At 33.8% G+C, this 26,013-nt stretch overlaps 3 protein-coding genes across 3 annotated transcripts; all 3 read left to right on the plus strand.

Moving 5' to 3' along the window:
• The first annotated feature begins 1,236 nt into the window (after nt 1-1,236).
• Nucleotides 1,237-9,447, plus strand: LOC129804545 (endocuticle structural glycoprotein SgAbd-2-like). The gene is made up of 5 exons (XM_055851906.1): nt 1,237-1,673; nt 8,600-8,730; nt 8,813-8,851; nt 8,938-8,974; nt 9,043-9,447. Exons 1-5 carry the CDS (start codon nt 1,665-1,667, stop codon nt 9,193-9,195), a joined length of 369 nt encoding a protein of 122 aa, XP_055707881.1. The 5' UTR covers nt 1,237-1,664; the 3' UTR covers nt 9,196-9,447.
• Nucleotides 9,448-13,510: 4,063 nt separating this feature from the next.
• LOC129804546 (knob-associated histidine-rich protein-like) lies at nt 13,511-17,116 on the plus strand. The gene is made up of 3 exons (XM_055851908.1): nt 13,511-13,769; nt 13,862-13,921; nt 16,892-17,116. The coding sequence occupies exons 1-3, from the start codon at nt 13,577-13,579 to the stop codon at nt 16,990-16,992; spliced, it is 354 nt and encodes a 117-aa protein (XP_055707883.1). The 5' UTR covers nt 13,511-13,576; the 3' UTR covers nt 16,993-17,116.
• Nucleotides 17,117-17,823: 707 nt separating this feature from the next.
• LOC129801051 (uncharacterized) lies at nt 17,824-19,385 on the plus strand. Its single transcript, XM_055845810.1, has 2 exons — nt 17,824-18,025; nt 19,093-19,385. The coding sequence occupies exons 1-2, from the start codon at nt 17,824-17,826 to the stop codon at nt 19,383-19,385; spliced, it is 495 nt and encodes a 164-aa protein (XP_055701785.1).
• The last annotated feature ends 6,628 nt before the right edge of the window (nt 19,386-26,013 follow it).

Consider the following 26,013-nt stretch of genomic DNA (forward strand, 5'->3'; position numbering starts at 1 on the left):
GGGATTGTTTCCACTTAACTTATGTCTAACGCACAATAACTCTTGTTTCTAAACAGGTTTTGAAAATCTTATATGAGAGTAATGCCCAGCGCACAATAACTTTTGTTTTGTAAACATGTTTTGATATTTCAATAAGAGTGAATGAAACCGAGATCTAGTTATCTCGCTCTCGCTCATAGGGAATTTTGATCTTTTCTTTTGTGTCGGTTCCTGTCATGACTATTTGGTGATTTTAAAACACGACGAGGACTGGGGAAAATATGAAGTTTTTGTATAGAGAGAAGAACCCCTACATATTGTCAATCATGATAAAGAAAATGTAGAAAACACTATGAATGTGAAAACATTAAATTAATCTTGTCCATTTCCCTTAACCGAAATCCGAATTCGAATATTCCCGTCGAGCAAGATTTCACCCGATCACAATGCCATCTGACATTAATTGAAATAACATGTGGGAACAGTAATGGTCTTTTTAGTACTTGAGAACAGAAATGTGCTAAAAAAAACATGCTCATTATTTCATTGGAATAGCACCATTACTCGTTGTTCAGAAGATCCAGACCCTCGGGAACTGGGCTAAACCTTTAAACTGTGGACTGCTTAACTTTGATTGAAGTTCTCTTTATTAATTTACATTTAAAATTTTATAACAATGCGCTCAATTTTGAGGTAAAGAAAGCATCAAGTTTTAATTTAAATGTTTAGTTTCAAAATAATAGATTTCCTGTTCTCACTTAAAGAGTGTGTACAAAGACTGAGAGCCTTCCCCTACACACTTTTCTGCCTGTTAAACCAGAATCCTTCTTACGTGATTTTGATTGATTTTGAATATTTCAATGACAAAAATTATCTATTATTTTTCCAACTCAGCTTTTTTAAATTTTTAATTAGGAAATTAAATAAATTACAAAAGTGAAATTCAATTTAAATTCTGGTCTGCAAAATAGGTGAATTTGTACAAAAATGAGTCTAATTTATACAATTAGCATTTAATTTGGTTTGTTAATTTTAATCCCCTTTTGAGGTTTTACTGATCAAAAAATTCAGGCGCAGCCTTTATTTCTATTGCAATTTTAACATGATTCTTTGATTTTCTTTAGCATATCCTTCAGATGATCTTTTTGTCGATCGTCAACGTCATCAATCAAGTGATCTCTTTTGAAGATTTTGCATGAGGATCACCCTATAATTTCCAGATCTACTTTTGTAGAATAAAAGCCCCTAAAGCAATAAATAGAATAATAGTTCAATGGGTGGCTGTGTGAGAAAGAGAGGTGGAGATTTACAAATTAATCCTCGGCAGATGATCTATCCTACTTGGAGCAGTTTCTCACACATTTGCAATATGCACATCCAGCGATTGCAGATAGATGGGCAGCGGATTGTGAGTGCAAAAGAGGAGGAATCACTCAGTATAAAAGGTGCTGCACCAGATGGACTAGTGCAGTGTTTCATCGGTTTTTCGCACTTCTTCTTCCACCCACACACCTGCTTTAGGGAAAAGACTTAACACATTGTACCCATCCATCTTCTGTGATATTGTTTCTGTATCAGATCTGGATAGGGTGATATCTTGTGAATACAGACATACCCAAGTGATCGTGCTGGATTTTATATTCATCCCTTAGTGCCTTTCATAAGTCCCACCAGAGGAATTAACCATGAAAATTGTAAGTATAAGAAGTGATTGTTGTGCGAGACTAAAGTGTTGGCCCAGAAATTTGGCATCTCAGCTCAGTATAGTGAAGAATTTTCCTTCCAAACGATGCGTGACGGTATTTTATTTCTCGTATAAAAAAGTGTGCAACGAGATGAGCCTTCAGAAGTGGCACAAATTTTGCGTGAGGAAAAAATGTCGAAACAAAAGAGATACTTTTGAAGGAAATTGAAGGTATTCATCCACTGTCCATTGTTCGATCCTCCATCCAATAAATTGGTGTGAATAAGCATATCTTCAAACGTGAAATCCACACGCGCGTAAAACCACAATAATTCTCTTCGCATTTTGCCCATCATCATCGGACTCACCAAGAGATCACCCCGACCACCCCAAAAATGGTTTTGGATTTACAGAAAAAAGATTTGAGATCACTGATTAAATTTATTGCACGTGTGAAAATTCTTTTAAACAAAGAGAGTTATGTGACATATTAAAAATAAAATAAGGATTAGGAATGGATAAGTACATTACATGCTTCATACGGACTTCAGACCTGAGGCTTACTCATTAGGGTGTTCTAATAAGGAAAGAAGTTTTTTGGCACTATTCTCAGGGTGCTCCACACGATGAGACAAGAAAAATGTTCTTCGACGATCATATGATCAAACGCTGTTTAGAGGTGGCTGAACGACCCTCTCTTAGAACAATTTTCTGATTTTACACTATAGAGAGGGTTGTTCAGCCACCTCTAAACAACGTCTGATCATAGTCGTCGAAGAAAAACTTTCTTGCCTTATCATGTAGATTATCCTGAGAATAGTGTCAAAAAAAATTTCTCCTTGTTGCAACCGGTGACAGTCAAAATCCCGAAAGCCAAAATCCCGAAAGCCAAAATCCTGAAAAGGCCAAAATCCCGAAAGCCAAAATTCCTAAAGTTCAAAATCTTGAAAGGGATGAAATTATATGGGGAAAAATGTTTATAATAATTTTCCAAGACACCGAAGATTTCCCTTTGCCTCCAGAAAGCGCGGGTGCAATCGTGGGAGCAGCTACACTGAGAGAAATCCGAAAAAGTTAAAATAACATTCCGGAAATGTTAATTTTACCCTGCAACATTAATCCAAAATCGATGTAAATTTTACCCTTTTTTACCCTTTTTTTAGGTATATTGGGGGTTAAAGTTACCCTTTTTCATGTTAATTTTACCCTTAAAAAGGTGTAAAATTAACATTAAAAAATGTTGATATATTTTTACACCTAAAAATGTTAAAGCTATGAGGAGTAAAAGTTAATCGCATCCTCTTTTTTTTCTCAGTGTATGACATTTTTAAGAATTCGGGATTTTGGCTTTCGGGATTTTGGCTTTCTGGATTTTGGCGTTCGAGATTTTGGCGTTAGGGATTTTGACCGGGACTCGTTGAAACACCGTATTACTCATATGGCTTTTATTTTCTTAAATCATAAATTAGGGAGCAGTGGGACTATATTGAAAACGCTATTTTTCGCATATTTCTAAAGGAAGCTAGGCCTAGCTAGAATTTCATTTAGATACACGATTGTTTTATCTATCTAAATGAAATTACAATAAAGCCCAGATTTTCTTAGAAATATGCGAAAAACCACTCACTATATCAATATAGCTTTGGATAATCTTGACTTAAACGGGCTTCAGACCTAAGACTTAGCCATATGGCTTAACTTCTCTAATTTTTTTTTATCAATCACGATTTTTTAAAAAGTAATGAAATTACTCACTATTTAGTATTTTGAGACCTTCGACAACTGGGATAACCCTTTAGTCTGAAGACCGCTTTAGGACTAGATATTAAGGATGGGATTTTGGGATTTTGAGATTTTGAGAACCTCAGGTGCTGGCCTAAGTATCTGGTCTACCACTTTGCAGTATAATATTAGGTGAGATTCTTAACAATCTCACCTACTATAATCCTAACAAAATTTCATGTCGTCCGATCGCGCTCAAACTTGGCCAAAATGTGTTTCGCCACTTCCTGATCACGAATATATGGGGGGCTAAGTTACGTTCCCGGCCGGCCGGCCGGCCGGCCGTCCGGCCGGCCGTCCGGCCGCTCTTTGGAGCTTAATAGCTCCTAAACTAAAAAAGATATCGACTTGCGGTTTTCGGCAAAGGTTAAATATCGTATGAAAATTGCAACATGGTGCATTGACCCCCCACCCCCCACCCCTCCTTCCGCCATTTTGAAGACCCCCCTTTTTTTGTTTTCTCAATAGCTCCGCCCCTATGGCATCGAGCGGGCTCAAATTTTAGTATGTTATAGCTGGGCCTTAGAGCTTTCCATCAGTACCAAACTTAAGGTCCCCCGACCCCCCTGACCCGAGCTATAAGGGTCCAAAAAAAATTTCTTAAAATGGCCATAACTCCTGTTCTAATTGTCAGAATTTAAAAAATGAGGGCTTTTTGGAAAGCTCTCATGAAATGCCACTTCCCCTTCTAACATCGCAAGTTCATAAAACCACCGCTAGGGGCGCTATTATTAAAAAGAAAATTTTTAAATCTTAAAAGTTAAATAATTCAAAAATTCCTTTTGCAATCGGGCTGAAATTTTAGTATGTTGTAGCCGTTGATTATACCTATCAAACAAAAAAAACCTTAAGTCGATCCATAACCCCTGACCCGAGCTATAAGGGGTCAAAGTTCGAACATTGACCGGCCTCTATCTCCGGTTCTAATTAACATAGCGACATAAATTTTACCTTTTTGGTTTCGTCTCAATGAGCACTTTCAGATGGAAGTTCAAAAAGTCACCACAGGTGGCGCTGTGATAGCGTCAAAATTCATCGAAATTCAAAGACATTTTTCTCAAAAACGGCATTGTGCAAGTTAATGAAATTTTAGTATGTTGTAGTCCAGTCTAGGACGTTTCCAAAATGGTGCGTATGCGCGCTGTGGTTTCAATAGAACCGGAGATATGAGGGGTCAAAGTTCACAAAATTCAAAAAATCATATCTCCGGTTCTATGTGACCGATTTTGATGAATGAGGGCTTAAACGAAAGATCTCACCAAATGCTACAACTTTCTAGAATATTTGAACTTCGTGGGACCAACACCAGGGGCGCCACAGTCGAAAAACCAATTTCAATATCACATAACCTCAATTATCTCGACTGTCGCTGAACCGATTTTGATGATTACTTCCACATAATTGTAGAGCACATTTGTCTCTACATTTCGTCCATACATCATTTTCCACTCAGACCACGCTATCACTCCGATTTTGCCGTTTAAGTGTGAAAAAATTGATTTTTCCCATAATAACGCTTTGAAATCACTCAGATGCCAATTTGACTGCCTCTACTCCACCAAGACACTTAAAATAGGGTTTTAAATGGAAAGTCCCACAAAATACAACAATTCTTTGATATAGTTGAAGTTCAACAAATGATTACTTGGGGAACTCTGGATGAAAAAACGAGTTAAGAAACAAAAAACCTCGCTTATCTTGGCTTCTGAGTAATCGATGAGATCATGTTCTATGGGAAAATTATAGAGAACATTCTGGTCTACATTTCACCCATATAACACTTTTCTGTCAGTTCATCCAAATCCTTGATATTTTGGTTCAAATACAAAACTTGTATAATTTCACGAATTTTATTCAAGATAACTGAATGGCGTCTCCCAACTTCAGCTCTAAATCGAATTTGCATGCACTCCGAGTTAGCTCACGTTAAGAATCTCACCTACATAAGCCGGTTAGGATTATCTGTCCCTTTTTTAACCCTCTTTGTTTCTAAAATTGAGATATTCAAAGATAAGCGAATGTTAATGCATAAGCATTTTTGTAAATTTTCTTGTGGTCAGTAAAAAATCAAATGGGTTACTAATTGCTGCGCCACACTTTTTAGATCAGGAAAATTTCACAAAGTCTAAATTCACATCACATTCTTTCCTAAAAGCTTTGTATATTACTACCCTCTCTTTTGCACTCTTCTTCTTTTAATCATCACATAAAATTAAATTTAGTTCGGTCCAATTTCAAAATTGAAAGTGTGGGATAAATTTATGCAAATCTTTTGAGAAATAAAATGTCGCAAAATTCGATTTCATGAAATTTTACCGATCTAAAAGGTGTGCCGGAGGCATAACAATCCTAGCGGTCAATAAATTCTTTTTTGGTTAGAAAAATATTCTTTCAACGATTTCTTGAATTGTATCAGTTTGCCTGTGTCTAAATCAAAATTTTCAAAAATCTCTAAAACTAAAAAAACAAATATTCTTCTGAAATTATAATATATTTCCTTCTATTTCTTGGATAAATATGTAATTATTTTTGAATATTTTCTTAAAGAAATTGGCTATTTCAATCGCGTTCGTGAATGTAAAAATTAAAGTTATAAAATTTATTATATTGTAGTGTAGCGCAGTTTTACGTCTCTAAGTCTTTTAAATATATTAAATTTTTTGTTGATAAAATTAATATTTGGAAAATATGGTAGTACTTTTTGGAAATTATAATAATAATAATTATACCCTAAAGAAAAACAATACATTGTTATTCTGCAACATCAGCTAAAGATATTATAGTTTGTTCATTAGTTCGTTACATTTTTATTCTAAGGGCAGAATCACATTGACTGTACAAATGCTCACCGTTACCGTCAAACCCTCACCATATTTCGTTAATTTTATGCATTTTCATTGCAATTCTTACGCAAATTCTGAATTACCGTATTACCTTATGTCATACTCGCTGGCAATAGGTGAAAATAATATAAGAAAATTCAAGAAATGAAACGAAAATAAGATAAACGGTGAACAAAGAAAACTGTACGATTAATTTCTTGTACAGTTTTTTTTACTCACCGTTAGTGGTATTTTCGTTTTATTTCTTCAATTTTCTTGTATTATTTTCACCTAGTGCCACCGAGTATGAGATAAGGTAATACGGTAATTCAGAATTTGCGTTAGAATTGCAAAGAAAATGCGTTAATTAACGAAACACGGTGAGCATTTTTCTATCAGTGTGATTCTGCCCTAAACCGAAAAAATCACAAATAGTTTATTTTTAAGAATAATATAAATTATGGTTTATTTTATGTTTTTTCTTTTTACTCCAAGGAGAGGTACACGTGCATATTTTTTCTCGATGTCCAGTAGATTTCGGGTTTTTGCTTGTTCTGTTTGAATATTTTAGATTTTTTTTTAGGGTGAGATTCAGGTCAATTCGGTTAATTGGTTGAAAACTTAATCTAACAATAATGCAGGATTCAGCTCTAAAGCGGTCTTCAGACTATAGGTTTAGCCTAGTTCCCGAAGGTCTCAAAATCCTGAATAGCGAGCAATTTTACTGCTTTTTGAGAACCCTATAGGTCACTTATCTTTAATAATCCAATCCTAAGTTAAATTTTTCCAAAAAATTGTGATTGGTACGAAATTAGAGCAGTTAACCCATATGGCTTATCTTCTGTAATTTCTTATCAGTAAAGATTTTTTGGGAAATTATGACTCAGAATTGTATATTGTGAACAATTGATCCATTAAATTCTGAAAAACCAACAAAATTGATTGCTATTTAGAATTTTCAATCCTTCAGAAACAGGACTAAACCTCTAGTGTGAAGCCGGCATAAGGTTTTATTAACTTTTCATTTAATAGTGTCTCATGAAACGAAGTATTGGTTCAAATGTATTTCTCAATATTATTTTTTTTTTATTTTTTGATCGTTTTGCCTTTTTATAGCACAATAGATAATTAAAGCCTTTTAGAACAAAAAAAAAGTTTTTTAACAATGATTTTAAGGAATCTATTTTAACTGACCATTTTTTTAAATTAGAATTCAATATAGAATCATCATCATTTTCAACCGTTTATCCCTATTGTGGTCGCGGGCAGCAATTAAAAACAAAAATAAAAAATTCAGGGTAATATGGGTCACTTTTAAATTGTGACACTTCTAAAGTAGGGCTTTTTATCTTACCCTTTATCACTGACCCTTATCATATTGTAATTTAGCTTTACAATTGCTTTGTGAAGGTAATATACAATGGCGGCCATAATAATAGAATCAACTCCGCAAAGACCACTATTTTACCATGAGAATTTTTGTTTATTCCAATTCGTTGAAATAATTTTGACATAAAAGTGTTCAAATAATTACCTTACGTTAAATAAGTGTTGTTTTCCGCTAGAGGTCTCTATTTTTCACAGAATACATCAATAGTGAAATTTGGTTTGAACAACACAATAGGACCACTTTTATTTAAATTAAAGAATGTGATCTATAAATCGAATAAGTTTAAATAAAGCCATATTTAGAAACCATAAATGACAGCTTTGCATTTTTTTTTGGCCGAACTGAATTTCACTATTGACGTATTCTGTGTAAAATAGAGACCTCTAGTGGCAAAACAACCCTTATTCTACGATTCTAATAATTTGAAAATTTCTACTGCAGAATAATATCAACAAATTGGGAAAAAATACAGAAGTTAAAAAAAATATAAGCTTTGCAAAATGATTCTATTATTTTGGCCGCCACTGTATGGTAAGATCCAATTCCATTTAAAAATATGAGAAAAAAGCCTTATTTTAAAGGTTCTTCATTTCAAAAGAGTTCCGCTTCTTTCTGTATATTTTTAGCCCTTTCAAGACGATTAGGTCACCAGTGACTAAATTTTTTTCCTAGGGAAATCTAAAGTTATGTTTTGCCCTACAAAGCCATTAAAAATTATTTTTCTGATCCCGAATGTTTGAGCCTCTCGTCTTTACAGGGTTAAAAGAAAAACAAAAAAAATCTATTAACAAGTAAGAAATAATGTTCATAATCAATAATAAAAAAAGAAAAATTGCAACCTGCAACAAAATCTCAGTAAATGTGATTTTGTGGGTGAGATTTGCAACAAATTCAATTTAATATCTCATGTTTATTTCTTTCCCACATACCACAAAATGTTAGATAATCGGATTACTGGCCATCGCCTCAATCGCATCTGCCCAAATCCGCGGAATCGTGCCGAGTCGAGATGCAAACGCCGTCATCTTGAAGCACATCTATGAACCAAATCCCGATGGCTCATACGTGTACAGGTAATTTCAGGCCAATCTTCATCATTAAATTGGAAGTCAATGGGACTAGTTTTCTCAAATAATTTGTCTTTGGCGTCTGTAGTTATGAAACCAGCAATGGAATCCGGGCTGATCAGCAAGGGTATGATGTGATTTCTCTTCTGCAGACTTGCACTTGACTTAATAATTCGGTCTTGTCTCTTTCTCATTTCTTCTTTTGCCCGAAAGGTACCTTAAAAATCCAGGCACTCAAATTGAGGCTCAGGTAATTATTTCCAATTAGGTTAATGTAGTTTAGAGGTAAAGCTGTTCTATATTGATTTTATCTTATAGGTAATGCAAGGGTCGTACTCTTACACGGGTCCTGATGGCGTCGTGTACACTGTGAAGTACATTGCGGATGAAAATGGATTTAGGGCAGAAGGAGCTCATCTACCAGTTCCACCTCCTGCTCTTCGAAATGTTCCACGATTTGGCGGATTCTAACCTCTTTCACTGGGTATCATCTCTGCCCTCCCACGCAGTCTTCAACCATCTTCAACGCATAGTTACCAATAAAGTGTGATTTTTTTCATTCAGCAAAATACATTACGTGCCCCTAAAGTAATCTTGCTAATTTGTACCATGATATTTTATACAATGCATAATTTTATCAACAATTTTACCTTATTACCACACCCACAAGAATTTGAACACATTATGCAAATGCCACAATAAAGGCAACATTTGAAAGACAAACTCCCTGTGTCTGTGACTCATTCGTTGATGGTCACTTTTTTGAACTCTGGAGGACGGCTGTTAACACTGCTCATGGATATTTTTCTCACCTGTACTGCTGGGGATTTCCCATCCTAAAACAACATCTAATTTTGCTGCCAGAGATCTTTTCACAGGTCTTCAAAGTCTTGAATTGACCGCAACGCCTTCATTAGAACTCTAAATAGATAAACAGGAGGCAATTTTTTTTGGAGATTTGAATTAATAAACGATTGAATTTAGGCAAAAAGGTGTGAAATTTTCCACTTCATTTGACCTGATGAAAGGTAACGTTTTTACATCGGTTCTAAGAAACTGTCATGATATTAAATGATATTGTAAATACCCATAAATATTGCTGCTTGCTTCTATTGGTTTTTATGGAAGTAAAATTAACAGTTGTATACAACTTTTATGAACTTATTTTAATAAAATAAAATACTATACCTACTGAAACGGAAAAAAAGTTTTTATTATTAGGGGAAACTGGGGCACCACCAAACACTGCAATTTTTTAATCGAATATTCGACTTCAGAGGATAAGACCTATAGGAATTTATAGGCACTATATAGGGATGCTTGTCCACTGAAGGAATGGTCGAGATAGTCCAAGTAGTTTAGAAATAAAAATTAGTGTTTGGTGGTACCCCGTGTTTGGTGGTGCCCCAGTTTCCCCTATTTATATTCTTAAATCGTTAAAGAAGCGATTTTCTGAAGACCAATTAATAGAAATTAATTGAAAAATAGTTATAATGAAGAATACCACCATGTATTTATTTCGGATGGAATGGCTCAAGTTTTTTTACTGCTCAAACTTAAAAAAAGAGTAGTAGTGAACTTCTTTTTCAAATTGTAACACGACTAGAGGCCAAGAGACATCGATTTCCGTTTTTAAGAACCCCTCTCCCATAAATAAATAATAACTAGGACAATCTTTTTTTCCATTCCTCTCACTCCCCTACTTACCCACCAAATCGTACAGTAGGTATCAAAAGTTTGTTGCCTCATGTATTTTGGGAAACCAGGTGCAAAAAATTGTAGAAAAAATTACTTTTTCCAATTTTTCTTTTTGTAAATTAGTTGCCTGCAATCCGTAGATCTTATTAATGTATTTCGAAAAAAATATTTCATTTTATTACATACAAAAAATAATTTTTTTTCCAAAAGTTGTTCGTTTTTCATGCGTCAAAAGTTTGTTGCCTCATTTGAAAAGTTATTCAAAATGGTCAAAAACATGCAACTAACTTAAAATACACCGGCTATATTTTTAGTTTATGTCATTTGAGAGGCCAATTGTGGGTTTGGACATTTCTGGAGTTATCTATGGTAAATAGATGTGTATAAAAGTAATGATAAATAACAGAAAATAATCTGTTTTTTTTATTTCATAATTTAGCTTAAAATAACAAGTTAGAACACTGAGAAAAAAAGGGTGCGATTAACTTTTCTCCTCATAATTTTAACGCTTTTTAGGTGTAAAAATATATCAAAAATTTTTTATGTTAATTTTACACCATTTTAAGGGTAAAATTAACATCAAAAAGGGTAACTTTAACCCCCAATACACCTGAAAAGGGTAATATTTACACCGATTTTGGACCAGTACTGCAGGGTAAGATAAACATTTCCGGAATGTTATTTTAACTTTTTCGGATTTCTCTCAGTGAAGGAGTTAAAAGGTGGGAAATGGTCCAGAGATACTGCCGAAATGAATCTGCGTCATTAATTGCCAAATTTTATGTAAAATTGCGAAAGGCTATACATAAAATGGTCAAATATTATACTGATGAGGTACGAGTACATCTAAAAAACGCTACTGGCAGACCTAGGGTAACCACTCAGAGGGTTGATAACGGCATTGTAAGTATCTCTGATAGTGACCCAATAATGTATGCTTCATAAATTGAAATACAGTTGGTTGCTGAAGGGACACAGGTCCCTACTGTTACAAAAACAAGCCCATATTAAATGAAAATGGTAAGAATGTTTGGGTGGCTCGCAATATTACATTGGTAAACAAGACCAATCAGAATAAAATGTTGTAGGTTTACTTGCAACATGTAATACAAGTAAATGTAAAACTACAATCTTTTAATCAGATTAGACTAGCTAGAGCTAACCAATGGAATATTGCGAGCCACTCAAACATTCTTACCATTTTCATTTAATATGGCCTTTTTTTCTAACAGTAGGAACCTGTGTCTCTTCAGCAACCAACTGACTGTGACTTTTTTGAGCAAACATCATAGGGTCACTATCAGAGATACTTATAACGCTGTTATCAACCTCCTGAGTCGAAACCCTAGATCTACCAATAGCATTTTTTAGATGTGGTCGTGCCTTATCACCATATATTTTTACGATTTTATGTATATCCTGTAGAGATTTTCCATAAAATTAAACAATTGACGACGAAGATTCATTCCGGCAGTATATCTGGACAATTTCCCTTCTTTTAACTTTTTGTAATTTTCAATTTTTGACCTAAATTATAAATTATCAAAAAACAGATTATTTCCTGTTATTTATCAATACTTTTATATACATATATTTTCCATTGACAAGTTTAGAAATGTACAAACCCACCATTTGCCTCTCAAATGACATAAACTCCAAATGTAACTGCTTTACATTAAGTTGGTTGCATGTTTTGACCATTTTGAATTACTTTTTCAAATGAGGCAACAAACTTTTGACGAATTAAAAAAGAACAACTTTTGGAAAAGAATAATTTTTTTTATATGGTGTAAAATTAATTATTTTTTTCGAAATACAGAAATAAGATCTACGGATTACAGGAAATATATTTGCAAAAAGAAAAATTCGAAAAAGTAATTTTGCATCTAGTTTCCCGATCACAAATGAGGCAACAAACTTTTGACACCTACTGTATTTTTCGGATTATTTCGAATGCCTTCTTGATTTTTTTTTCATTTTAGAATGTGTTTTGCAGGTAGTCAAGATGAATATTTAGTCCTCATCTGCCACGTCCGAAAAATATTTCCATATAGAATTTCCAAAGATAAAAACTTAGCCACTTTTGAGGGTCTATTTTTTTTAGCAGATTTTCTTCCTTTTGTATTTTTTCAAAGATCGTGAAATTTCCAACGCGGTTGCATCGGACTTAATAGCTTAATAAATTGGTAAAGTACTCGTAAATGATATAGGGTCGGAGGAACGTCTGTTCGACAGGGACCCCTATTGACACTTTTGTCAATATGTTGAAATTTATTTAATGTATCTAGTAAAATATAAGTAATATAACGTTTTTTCTGTAATATACCTTTTACTATAAACAGAGATATTCAAATTTCATATCCTAAATGATACAGAGTAGGGTGTCAATAGGTGCTGACACGAGTTCTTAAAGTGTCAATAGACGTTCCTTTCACCCTACCTTTATTTTTTTATTTGTCTTTAAGTTTATTACTGATGCTAAAGCATTTCCTATAAATAAAATAAATAACAATGGCAAATAAGTCTTTCAATTCATTTCATAATTTTAGATTTTAAATACTGAACACACCTGTAAATATATGAACTCTAGAGTCTTTTTAACATAACTTTTACAATACTTTTTCTCTTACATATTTTTTCAATATCTAACAAAAAAAAACATTAATATAGGGGAGGTAACTTTATCACAAAAACTTGTGAGAATTGTTAAAATATTGCGGGTATTTTATCAGATACTGCTGTAAAAAGTTAACCGTCTGGCCAGATGTCTATTAGTTTTTCACCAAAGAATCTCAAAATGTTTGATGTGATCACAAATTCTAATGAGGTTCTTAAGTCTACGCAGAAACTGCAAGGGATCCCAATTTGACAATCGATGTTAGAAGAAAAATTCCCTGGGAATTGGGAATTTGACTAAGCAAACAAATGAAGCAATTGCGGTGCCTAATTACATGTTTTTGCATTCAGCGTGATTTGAATTCTAATCTGTAAAGATGTTCTCAATAGCAAAAAAGTGATTAATGATGTCCAAATGTGATGAGAAAGATCAACAAGAGTACTTAAGCACCTGCTTTCCTCCTACTTCCTCGTCATTTCTCTGTTGATTCTCAACTGGTAGTGCAGACTTTTGTGGTTACATTTATTCAGAGTAAGAATGAAAGTGGTTGTGTTTTGTTGTGTTTTATTCGGATGTTGTCTCTTGACCAACTCATATCCGGTTGAAGAAGTGGACATCGAAAACGATCACGAATATCTCATGGGAGAACAAGATTTTCAAGATTTTCCCGTTGAAACACCCCAAGACCATGCAAATCTTCGCTTGAAAAGATCTCCATTTGGATTTGGAGGTGAATAGCAGATCAATTTTAAATTCTATTTTTATTGTTTGGAATTCCCACTTGTTCAAAATAAATCTCGTGCATTAATTAATTTATCGCAGGAGGACATCATCACCATCACCACCACCATCATCATCATGGTCATCACCACCACGGACATGGTAATATACCCAAATTCTTATTTTAATTGCATCCGATGATATAATTGAAAAAGTATACTATTTTACTGATTTACTGTATTTCCGAAGCCAATAATTCACACAACTTACGTGTGAAATATGTGTTAATTACCTAAAATGCGAATATTTATTAGTGAAACTGTAAATAAAACTCTCAATAAAAGTAATAAACTAGTAAAAGTCGGTGAATTTTGAACAATAAAAAAAATATTTCATATTGACAAGTTAGTAATAAACTGACGTGTAAAAATAGAAGAATGTATTTTATAATGAAAAGCTGTAAAACTTAATTTTCCTTTCAAAATTCATTTCCGAGGCTTATTTAATCTATTTAAATAGAATACCATAATTTTCGAAAACCTAGGTAGTATTATTCGACTTTCTAAATAAAGTTACACCCAAAAGCAATTTTAAGTAACATCCCCTTAGGATTTTCGAAAAAAAACAATTAAAATTGAATAATATTTAATATTTTATTTAACATACTAAAAGAGATTCATTAATTTTCTTATGGAAACAAAAGCTATTATTTTAATGCTGAGAGGGGTCTTAAAATTCTTCTATTCCATAAATACACCCATCCTCTAAGCGTGATTAATTTTTGATTAACGAACTTATCAGAAAATGAATATTAACTGTAACAATAGCGCTATATTCTTCGAAAATTATGTTCAATGATATGATAACATATTTTAGTAGCTAGTCTTAGTCACAGATTTTCTAAAAATGAAGTAGGTCAGGTCCATTAATATAGTATAAATTTTAAGTTATTAAAATATAAAATGGTCGAATCCAGAGTGTGTGCGAAGACTGAGGAGAATCAGAAGTAAAGATTTGTGAAGAACGGATCTTGTTAAAATTTTGTCAAAAGGATATTGTTTACCAATTTAAGAATTTTTTTTCCATCCTTTATGGGAAAATACTCTTTTGACGAACTTTTAACAATATCCAGTTGGAGATCATTTGACAAAATTTTCCCATATTCTGTATGGGTGTCGGCCAAAATCTCGAACGCCAAAATCTTGATAGCCAAAATCCCGAAAATCTAAAATCCCAAATGGGTCAAAATCTAGAAAACCAAATTCTCCTCGAAAACCAAAACCCTGAAAGCCAAAATCCTAAAAGCCAAAATCCTAAAAGCCAAAATTCAAAATCCCGAAAGTCAAAATCCCGAAAGACAATATTACTAAAGCCAAAATCCGTAAAGTCAAAATACCGAAAGCCAATATCCCGAAAGTCAAAATTCCGAAAGCCAAAATTCCGAAAGCCAAAATCCTAAAAGTCAAAATGCCGAAAGTCAATATCCCGAAAGTCAAAATCCCGAAAGCCAAAATTCCGAAAATCAAAATACCAAAATCCAAAATCCCGAAAGTCAAAATTCCGAAAATCAATATCCCGAAAACCAAAATCCCGAAAGGGTCAAAATCACAATAGCCAAAATCGCGAAAGCAAATATTCCGAGAGTCAAAATCCCGAAAGCCAAAATCCCGAAAGACAATATTCCGAAAATCAAAATACCAAAATCCAAAATCCCGAAAGACAAAATTCCGAAAATCAAAATACCAAAATCCAAAATCCCGAAAGTCTAAATCCCGAAAATCAATATCCTGAAAACCAAAATCCCGAAAGGGTCAAAATCCCAAAAGCCAAAATCGCGAAAGCCAATATCCTGAGAGTCAAAATCCCGAAAGCCGAAATTCCGAAAGACAAAATTCCGAAAATCAAAATACCAAAATCCAAAATCCCGAAAGTCTAAATCCCGAAAATCAATATCCTGAAAACCAAAATCCCGAAAGGGTCAAAATCCCAAAAGCCAAAATCGCGAAAGCCAATATCCTGAGAGTCAAAATCCCGAAAGCCAAAATCCCGAAAGACAAAATTCCGAAAATCAAAATACCAAAATCCAAAATCCCGAAAGTCTAAATCCCGAAAATCAATATCCTGAAAACCAAAATCCCGAAAGGGTCAAAATCCCAAAAGCCAAAATCCCGAAAGTCAAAATCGCGAAGGCCAATACTCCGAGAGTCAAAATCCCGAAAGCCAAAATCCTGAAAGTCAAAATCCCGTAAGTAAAAATCCCGAAAGCCTTAATCCCGAAAAACTAATATTCTGAAGAGCTAAAATCCCAAAAAACCCAAAAAATCAGAAAATAGGGCTTTGAATACGTAGTAGTACATTGAAGAATAAAAGCTATCGAAATGCAGTTTCACTTAAGATGAAGTTATTTTTCGATGAAACTTTGCCAAGAAATTTATTTCCATACTAAAAAGCCCCGTTATTTTATGCTTGTTATATTTTTAATACATTTATTAAACTGTGCATTTATGTTGTAATGTTAATTAAAATAGTACAGAAATAATGATAAATGTAATTGTTTCTATATTGGTTATTGATTGAAATAAATCGGTATAATTTTTTTTCACAGAAAAAGGAAGTCGATATCTTTTACCGTTTGACCATTAGACCAGTAACATAAAAACGGAAAAACTTACGACCACCGCGATTTTTTCTTAAAAAATTAGATTGAGTGCTCTTAAAAGCGAATTTAAAAACTACAAATTTTTTTAGAAGACCTATTTGAGTAATAACATCCACAGCCGCAATGTTAATTACCAGCCTCCAAAGAAAAACGATGGAACTACTCTTTCTCTTTTTTGTGAGATATGGTCCTTACTAAGATAAGGAGTCGTTTAAATACTTTAATTAATTAAACTATATTTTTCATTGCTTGCTTTTTGAGTTCAAGCTCAAGAAAGATTTTCAGAATTTAATTTATTTAATATACATATATATTCTATTTATTTATATTTTATTTAAAATGTTTTCTAACAAATCAGATTTAAATACCAGGGTAATAATTCAATTTTCGGTTGCATGCATAATTAATTCAAATGGAAGATTTTGTCTGCGATTCTATATATGTAAATTTTGTAACTCTATATATTTTTTTAGGATGGGGCCATCATCATCATCACCACCATGGTGGTCACTGGCATGGACATGGACATGGACATCATCATCATCATCACCATGGATATAAGCATTGGGGATAAAAATTCTACACAGAAATTTAAGCAAAAACAAATTGGATCAATATCATTAAATATTTTTAAATAGTTTTGTTTTTGTATGATTTTTCGTGGTGATAAATAAAACAAGAGAATTAGAAAAAAAAAACTACTAAACCATAAACATGTTTAGCATTCATTTTCCCAGAGGTAGAAAAATAAAAACAAAATGAGTTAGTAGTTCAAGGGAAGAAATTGATTTTTGTGCTTCATGATCCAAATCAAGGTAAGAAAGAGTGACAATAATTGAGTCACATGAACTGGTGACCGAATGTGGTCCAGGCAGTGATGAAGACGATGAAGAGTCAATGTCAAAGAACAAGGCTAGACGCCCCGCGTCACTCAACCTGACAAATACACCTTCTTGTTAGCGGACTCATGTGAAGAAATTCACAGATCGCGAAACGCACTGTCCCACAGATCACAATGCGAGCCACTTTCAATTTCTGCCATGCGCTCGGTAGCCTGAAATTGGAACTGGAATTGTGAGAAAGCCCCAAATGTGATCATTGCCGGTGAATAAACTCATTAAAAAGCCCCCGCCGTAAAGCACGCGTAAAACGGAATGGGAAAAAATTGCAAATCAGTCCAATGATACCGTGAAAAATCTAAAGGACACTCAACAGCGGAGGGAGGTGTAATTGGATTTCCGAAGAAACCTCTACCATCAAGTCAACATCGTCGAATTTGTATAAAAGAAACTATTCCACCTGACTTCAGTATCAATTTGTGTCTGACCATCCAAGAAGTCAAGTGATTCTTTCAAGTGCTAAATTCCATTTTTTCTGATTTAACAAAAAGTGTGTGAAAAGCACTATGTCTCCACTTAAGTTTCTCGTCCTTTTTGTGGCCCTCGTGGCTCTTGTGAGTGCTCAGGAACAGCAACAGGATACCAATAGACAAGCTGAAGAATCTCAAGACCTTGTGGTACCTGAACAGCCCGCTGACGAGCAGGCCCGTAAGGCTCGTGGAATTGGCTTTGGAGCCGGTATCGGAGTGTATGGAGGAATTGGAATCGGTGAGCAAATAATCCTTAAGAATTTTTGTTTTTATTTTAATTCGGTTAAATTCTAACAGAGGAAAACATTAGTTGTTCTCGTAAATAACACTTTGTTTTTAGTCTATTAAGTAAAAAACAAATTTTAAATAAAAATATCCTTTGAATCGGTTTACAATCCATTAATCAAATTTGAAAAAAATTAAATTATTTCTTTTTTACTTTTTGAATAAAAGTGTTTTTAAGAGTAATTTAAATAATATATAGTTTTGAGCAGAAGTTTCATCACTAACTAAAGAAGTGAAAAAAGTACATTGGATATTTTAGGTTTTAAGACTGAATCTATTTATTAGGACAACCTTATAGTATAGACTCACTTTATCTTGAACTGTCCATACATTTTTTTGAATAAAATTTAGTAATAAATAATAAGATTAAAAACTTAAAATTTTGAAAAGGAAAATTTAATTTAATGGTCAAAAGTAAATATTAAAGTTTTTTTATAGAAAAAAGAATTGCGTTAATAACAATGTAATCTATTTTCTAGAATTTTAATATATTTCTTTTGTGAAAATGTTTAATAATTTTAAATAAGCTTACTTTCACTTAGTAGAAAAGCTCTTAGATAATGCTTGTGAAATGAAAATTATCATTTTTCATCAATACTTATTTAAAGAAATATTTTTTTTAAAAGCTATATAGGGTCGGAGGAACGTCTGTTCGACAAGGAACCCCTATTGACACTTTTGTCAAAATGTTGAAAATTATTTAATGTATCTTAGTAAAATATAAGTAATATAACGTTTTTCCGTTATATACCTTTTATTATAAACAGAGATGTTCAAATTTCGTATCGCAAATGGTTCAGACTAGGGTGTCAATAGGTGCTGACACGAGTTCTTAAAGTGTCAATAGACGTTCCTTTCACCTTACATAAAAATTATCAGTTTATTAAACTGTTTAAAGGATTATTTCATGGTTTAAAGTTTAAAATCAACATAAATCTCCTTATGTGTTACGAACATGAATTACAAAGTATAGTGGCAGTTATTTCCCAACATTCTATTTCAAACTCTCATTACTAACAGGTGGCTTCGGAGGTGGGTATGGCAGACCCTACGGTGGATACGGTCACGGAGGATACCATAGTCCTTATGGAGGAGGCTATGGCTACGGAGGAGGTTACGGATATGGCAGACCTCACGGAGGATATCACGGTCATGGTGGATACCATGGCGGTCACTATGGTGGCTACCAAGGTGGTCACTATGGAGGATATCATGGCGGTCATTACGGAGGATACCATGGTGGACACTACGGAGGATATGGAGGCCACCATGGAGGTTACGGTTACGGTCATGGACACGGCGGATGGTTCTAAGCACAAAAAATCTACAATCTCAACAACTGTACCAAAAAAAAAATCCTCTTCAAAAATACTCCTGTAATTTATTATACCAATAGACTGCTCTTGTTCCGTAAAAACTGTGTTTAAAATGTTTAAAAAAAATACTGATAAGCCCTGACAAGCCGACATTAGCTGAAATTCTTTACGAGTTCATTTCGACAATTGATAATCAAAATTTGATAATTAAACGAAAGTTATGATATAACCATTTTACTGCTCAAACTCCACAGAGAGAGCAGTATATATATTCCCTCGATTTTGAGTTATATATATATTTAGACCATTTTTATTCCTTATCTCCTAAGGAGAGAAAGAGAGATTAGAGATTTAGATATTACCCAGACGAATATTTCGTCTTTATTCGAAAATACCGTTGAATCATTCCTAATAACGGTTGAAAAAAGCTCTAGGGAATTTATTGCTTATCCGAATGATATCATGTTTGGGCCAGTCGGAAAAATCTTGAGATTTATGATAAAACTGAACTGATTTCAGTCGATTCTGAACCGGTCATGAACCGAAATTCAATTGTATGACTCTTGAAGTGTATTTTGGCAGTGTTTTGAGTGATCTATAAATCAGTTTATATATAATATTTCAACTCCTTCATTGGTTGTGAACCAGTAATGAATCATAGTTATGAATCGATAAATAATTTTCGTCTGAGAATTAATTCTATTAGTCTTAAAACTATTTTGTGGGATTTTTGTGGGAAATCTGTTTAAATCGGTTTAGAACCGGTAAGCAGTAAGCCACAACACTCTTACTATTCTTTTAAACGATTATCACGGAGAAACGAAAAGTTGGATAATCGCCTACATCTACAAATATCGATTTAAGCAAATGTCCGTGATCTCTGGCACCGTAGATTCGGATGACTTCTAACACTTAGGCATGGTCCAATAGAGAACATAAGTGCATTTAAGGATAGTCAAAAATCATCCGTAAGTGCTATAATTGAAGAAAATTTCACGAAAAAGGAAGCAAAGTCCAGCTTCGAGTGAAAAGTCACACGCTACGGTAAGACTTATAAACAATAGGTAACTCGAGGAATACGAACCAATCTGGCCAGGATATTCCACGAAGTATCCAAATTTTTTTGAAGAAAACTCATAAGGAATCCGCAACCCACGAGGAATCCGGGGAACTCGAGTTGTACGGGCTTCAGACCTAAGGCTTAGCCATATGGATTAACTTCTTATCAATCAAGATTTTTCATAAAATTTTGACTTAGAATTGTATTAGAATACCCAAATAATCCATTGGATTCTGAAGAACCAAATTAATTGGTTGTTCTTTAAGATTTTAAGACCCTTTGGAACTAGGCTAAACCTCTAGTCTGAAGACGGTTTTATACGGGCTTCAGACCTAAGGCTTAGCCAAATGGCTTAATTGTTCTAATTTCTAACCAATTACGATTTTTTGGAAAAATTTAACTTGGGATTGGATTATTAAAGATAAATGACTTTTGAGGCTCTCAAAAGGCAAATAAATTGATCGCTATTCAGGATTTTGTGACCTTCGGGAACTGGGCTAAACCTCTAGTCTGAAGACCGCTTTACTCTGATTGTTTATGAGTTACCCCTTGGTCATAAACGTATTCCTTCAGAGTTAAGACCCAATTAAAAAAACATCAGGTTCAACACCATACAAGCTGAGATCTCAAAAGAATCTCACCTAAATTCTTAAAGTGTTTAATGATTTTTTTCTCTATAGAAAAAAAATTTTAGATAAAGGCACACCTTGCCAAAATTGTATTTTTTCTACAGAAACAATTAGTATCTTCTCGCATTCTTTCGCTAACTCGTACAAACAGGGAGCTCTAATCAAATGAACCAAGATCATCTCAGATTGTGTTGTGGTTTCTGGCGACAGAACGCAATTTTATGGGGCATCTCTCTTTGTTGACTCACAACTATATTTCCTGCTAATTGATTTGCTTTAAGAATTTATCACTTTTGAGTTTTGCTATAAGCTAAAAATTCTCAAACGATCAGTTTTGAGTTGTCTTCCAAAGAAAAAGCCCATATTTGCAAATCAATCCAAACGTTCTTTTACCATGCGGATAGTAATTGTTTCCCTGTTGATCATCCACTTCTTTGTCCTCGCAATGGCTATTGCTCATCATGGAGGAGCAGTGGCTTTTGGAGGAGGAGGTGGAGGTGCTGCAATTGGAGCAGCTTTTGCCCTCAATCAGCGACGGAGAAATCTCAGACGAAGATACCGAGGAGCACCGTATTGTATAAGAAAGCCCTACAACTGTCATCATTACAGATTGAACCCACGGTATCCCTACTACAATCCTCATCCGTACGGAATTCCAGTTGCAATTGTTTTCTAATAGACGTAAAATAGTTGAGGAATTACACGAAAACAACTATCAATCCATAGAGATGTGATAATAAAAGTGTTGTTGTGGAATTGTTTAGTGTTTATTTCTATTTGACTCATCTAATTTTGGGCCTGATGGAAAAGTTTTACCTGAGATGACCCTGGTGGTTTCTTCATAAGATGGAGTGATTTGTACGGAATAACTCGGACTGAACTTGGTGATCTTCCGCTGGATATCAATGAGGAAATTCTTGTTTTATCCTCGCTACCCGATGCAGATTTATCCTTATTTTCAGCAGAACCATCAAGGTTTTCCGATGCAATTTCACGAGGTTTTGGTACAAGCAGGACATAAGGGCCTACATTGGGGATGTTAACCACGTAGGAGTCGTAAGGAGCGGGGGCGTCCCGTGCGGTAGTGAACATTTGGCTGAAATGGGAGTGTTGTTTTTAACTACACAGAAAAAAATATTTTGTAAAATTGTTCGTAAATGTTTGTGAAATCCCATGGAAGACTTACGAAATGATCGTGAATCGTATAACCCACAAACAAGTTCGTAAAATTTTGTACTTTTTTCACAAATATTGTTCGTAAAATGATCATTTGACGAACATGTTTTGTACTTTTACAAACATTTGTTCGTAAATGTTCGTAAACACACGTGGGTCTGCCATAGGATTTCACAAACATTTACGAACTATTTTACAAAATATTTTTTTCTGTGTAAGTCATTTCAGTGTTAAATTCATATGCTAATCAATTCTAATTGATTTATTGCAGAACAGCAAATTTTTAAATTGTTTTGCAAACGAAAACTGAAATTTCAATATAACTTGTTCATATTCTAAATAGGTAGTGTGTAATCATCTTACCCATTTAGACATAGCAAAATCACAATGAAAAATATTTAATTATTTAAAAATAATTTTTCTTTTATTTTGCTTTGATAATTTACTTAATCATGAAGTTCAGCCAAGAATATGCAATTCTTTTTTTTACATCAAGAAAAATAATATTGAAAAAATTACCTTAAAATTGGAAAAATAGTATATTAATACACTAAAACACAAGGTTGAAAGACATATTGCCACTTTCTAAATTTGCGAAATTTAGAACAATAAAAATATGATAAAATTAAAATCTAATAATAGTCATCCATATTAGTGTTGTTAATAAAATTAAAATGGTTATTTTCTTGAAAATACCAATCTAATTATTTTGTGTGCAATTTCTTTATAAATTTTATAATTGCTAAGAATTAAACCCTTTCGATTTCATTGATATAGGGTAAGTGTGCCAAATTCCGGCCAGCTTGCAATTTCGGTCACCTTTTTTGTTCCTCGAATTTTCATGAATTTTTAGTTTTTACATACTCCAGAGATTATACAATGCAAAAGAATAACAAAAAATGTAGCTTCGACAAACGAGATGACGTGAAAAAGATATTGGAAGAATTCTCGAAGGACAAGGAACTATGAGAATAAAGGTGGCCGATATAGGGCACCAAAGCTATGTCTACATCTTCATTCATTTTAAAATGTATTAAGAATGATTGTAAAGTAAATAAAGACAATAAACGCAACAAACCGTCTACAAGGTTCTAAGCAACACTCCTTAAGTAGAAGGAATGAAAAAAATCAATTTCTATTAAATATATTACATTTCAAACTTGAGACTTTGGCGCTTGCATGCAACTATGTCGAAATTTAGCACACTTACCCTAACAGAAATTAAATAATTTTTAGATGCAAAGTTAGATCATTGCTGTTTTTCTTTATCATTTCATCCACAAAAGACTTACTCATCTCCTAAATTTGCCAAAAGATTGTCTACAGCTGAAGTAACAATATTGCCTATAATTGGTCCAACTATTCCACCAACAATGCCTCCAATTCCTGGATTAACAGCACCCCCAACAGCCGTACCAACCAGTCCAGGGACAATTTGTCCAAGTCCATCAATTTGCCTCACTTCCAACTGCTGATTGTCGTAGTTTTTGGAATAGATTGGCTTACAATCTACAAAACTCCCAGGAATGATTATAAGAATTATGAAAAGCTTGCAGGACTTATTCATTGTGACCTTCTTGCACCTTTCGTGATGAGTAACTGAACTCTTGCTGTTTGTCACAGAGAAGTCAAAAGTTAATTACGGGTCAATTGGAGAGCCATAATTTGTCTGAAATCCAATTACTTGGCGCTACATGGCACTCATAACTACCTGTTGGCAATAGGTGAGAGACACACAAATTGATCTTGCTCCAGTTTTGCCTAAGAGTCTCTGAACTTGAACTTCAGGCCAGGTAGAGAAATGTTACACTCACACAAGGTGCCCAGTTTGGTACACTGTCCGCGGGAATCGGAAAGTGAAAGCCATGCTGAGCCTCTAATTCACACACCGGCTCACTACTTATGCAATAGACCATGAGGTATTATCTCAGAAAAGCCACAACACTTAATTTGGTCACTCTGATGCAATTCTATCAACCACATGTATTCTTAATAATTGAAATTTTCTCATTGTACCCAAGAAGAATGGACAGAAGGATGATTTGAAATAGATTCTTGGAAAGACGCAGGATACTTTCACCATCCATCGTGAGCACTGGGCCTGCAAAATGTCAGAAGGTCGTATCGACCTTTCCGCTTCAACACCGCCGAAGTGGAAGGTGTTCACATTCAGGTGTTCCCCATCTTCACTGGAGCGGCCAATTCTGCCCACCTCTGCATTCACTAACTCATTGGTAAGTAAGTTCAGCAGCAAGTCAAGCTCACGACAGAGATTCACTTTTAAAGCACCCAGAGCTTTGGAATTTAGACACACAAAAGGCGGATTTTTATCACCGATACATCATCTACAAGTGAAATATTTTTGCACAAAGAAAACTCCGCTGAAGAAATAAGATTTAAACACTTGTTGCACTAATATAATGAAATGTTATTTAATATTTCTAAGATTGATCATAATAATCTCAAAGCCCGAGCCTAATTATTAATCCTAACATTCTAACTCAAAATCGAATTCTTGAAATATTGAATATTTTTACGTTGAAATATAGTCACAGCTATCACTAAAAATTGAGTTAGGATAGGAATACTATCGTTATAAAACTATTTAAAAAATTATTTTGTCATTAGAGAAGACCCAAAATTACTATCATATTCCAAGAGAGGAAATCCGCGCCAAAAATTAAACATTTGCGCACAGCGCATTTGACTTGCTTCTTTGCCGTATTGACACAAAATTGTCGTAACAACACAATTCTTCACATTATATGTAATTTTCTAATTTTCCTCCTTGAAGTGAAATCTATCTAATTCTACGATTTTTACCTTATTCATTCTCACATTTACCGTTTGACTATCTTTTAAAAAAACTATCCCAACTGCGAAGAAATTTTCCACTGGAAAATTTCACTGTGAGTTCCATAGAAAATGGTCATTCTGCTGCTAATTTGAGATATCGGCTGGGAATTTAAAAGCCATTCTGACGCAAAATCAATCTCATTACACTGAGAAAAATCAGAAAAAGTTAAAATAACATTCTGGAAATGTTAATTTTACCCTCCAGTATTGATCCAAAATCGGTATAAATATTACCCTTTTCAGGTGTATTAGGGGTTAAAATGACTCTTTTTCATGTTAATTTTACCCCTAAAAAGATGTAAAATTAAAATTAAAAAATGTTGATATATTTTTACACCTAGAAAGTGTTAAAGTTCTGACGAAAAAAAGTTAATCGCAACCTCTTCTTTTCTCAGTATACTCAATATATATGTTACTACGTCAGAGTAATACTACGGAGAGGATGTTCGAATAAAAAATCTATGTCAGTTTTCATGTAAAATAATTTTTCTCAAATTTGAATAAAATGAGTGTAACCGACACTGGATTCTCGGGCGATGCACGCACTTTTACAATGAATTCAATCACTTCACGCTGTTTTAACTGATAGCTCGTTATCAAATTGATGTCCAATTGCTTGGGGTCTACCAAAAAATTAAAGACGAACTTTTTTTTATACCGGCACTCGGTGGTTGGACATCTAAAGTTCAAAATGTACTCACTAAATGAAACCCTCAGATTCGAGCTTGTCACTGATCTTGGAAATTTATTTTTTCACTCCCTAGCACTGTACTTCATCACTAAATACTAGGATGCATTGTGGAAAGGGAGACACTTAAGAAAAAGTTCAATTTCAAATGCATTTTTAAGCCGAATAAATATTTATTATTTTCATTTAATGTATATCATGAGATTCCTTGTGAAA

This window comes from Phlebotomus papatasi, chromosome 2, assembly GCF_024763615.1.
Source record: "Phlebotomus papatasi isolate M1 chromosome 2, Ppap_2.1, whole genome shotgun sequence".
Lineage (NCBI taxonomy): Eukaryota > Metazoa > Arthropoda > Insecta > Diptera > Psychodidae > Phlebotomus > Phlebotomus papatasi.

Excerpts from the sequence above, each read along its gene's own strand:
- LOC129804545 (XM_055851906.1), top strand. Across the intron at positions 8,731-8,812 it reads GATGGCTCATACGTGTACAG|TTATGAAACCAGCAATGGAA; the intron begins GTAATTTCAGGC and ends TGGCGTCTGTAG. Across the intron at positions 8,975-9,042 it reads GCACTCAAATTGAGGCTCAG|GTAATGCAAGGGTCGTACTC; the intron begins GTAATTATTTCC and ends TTTATCTTATAG.
- LOC129804546 (XM_055851908.1), top strand. The coding sequence starts at position 13,577 with ATGAAAGTGGTTGTGTTTTGTTGTGTTTTATTCGGATGTTGTCTCTTG. Across the intron at positions 13,770-13,861 it reads ATCTCCATTTGGATTTGGAG|GAGGACATCATCACCATCAC; the intron begins GTGAATAGCAGA and ends AATTTATCGCAG. Across the intron at positions 13,922-16,891 it reads TCATCACCACCACGGACATG|GATGGGGCCATCATCATCAT; the intron begins GTAATATACCCA and ends ATATTTTTTTAG.
- LOC129801051 (XM_055845810.1), top strand. The coding sequence starts at position 17,824 with ATGTCTCCACTTAAGTTTCTCGTCCTTTTTGTGGCCCTCGTGGCTCTT. Across the intron at positions 18,026-19,092 it reads GTATGGAGGAATTGGAATCG|GTGGCTTCGGAGGTGGGTAT; the intron begins GTGAGCAAATAA and ends CATTACTAACAG.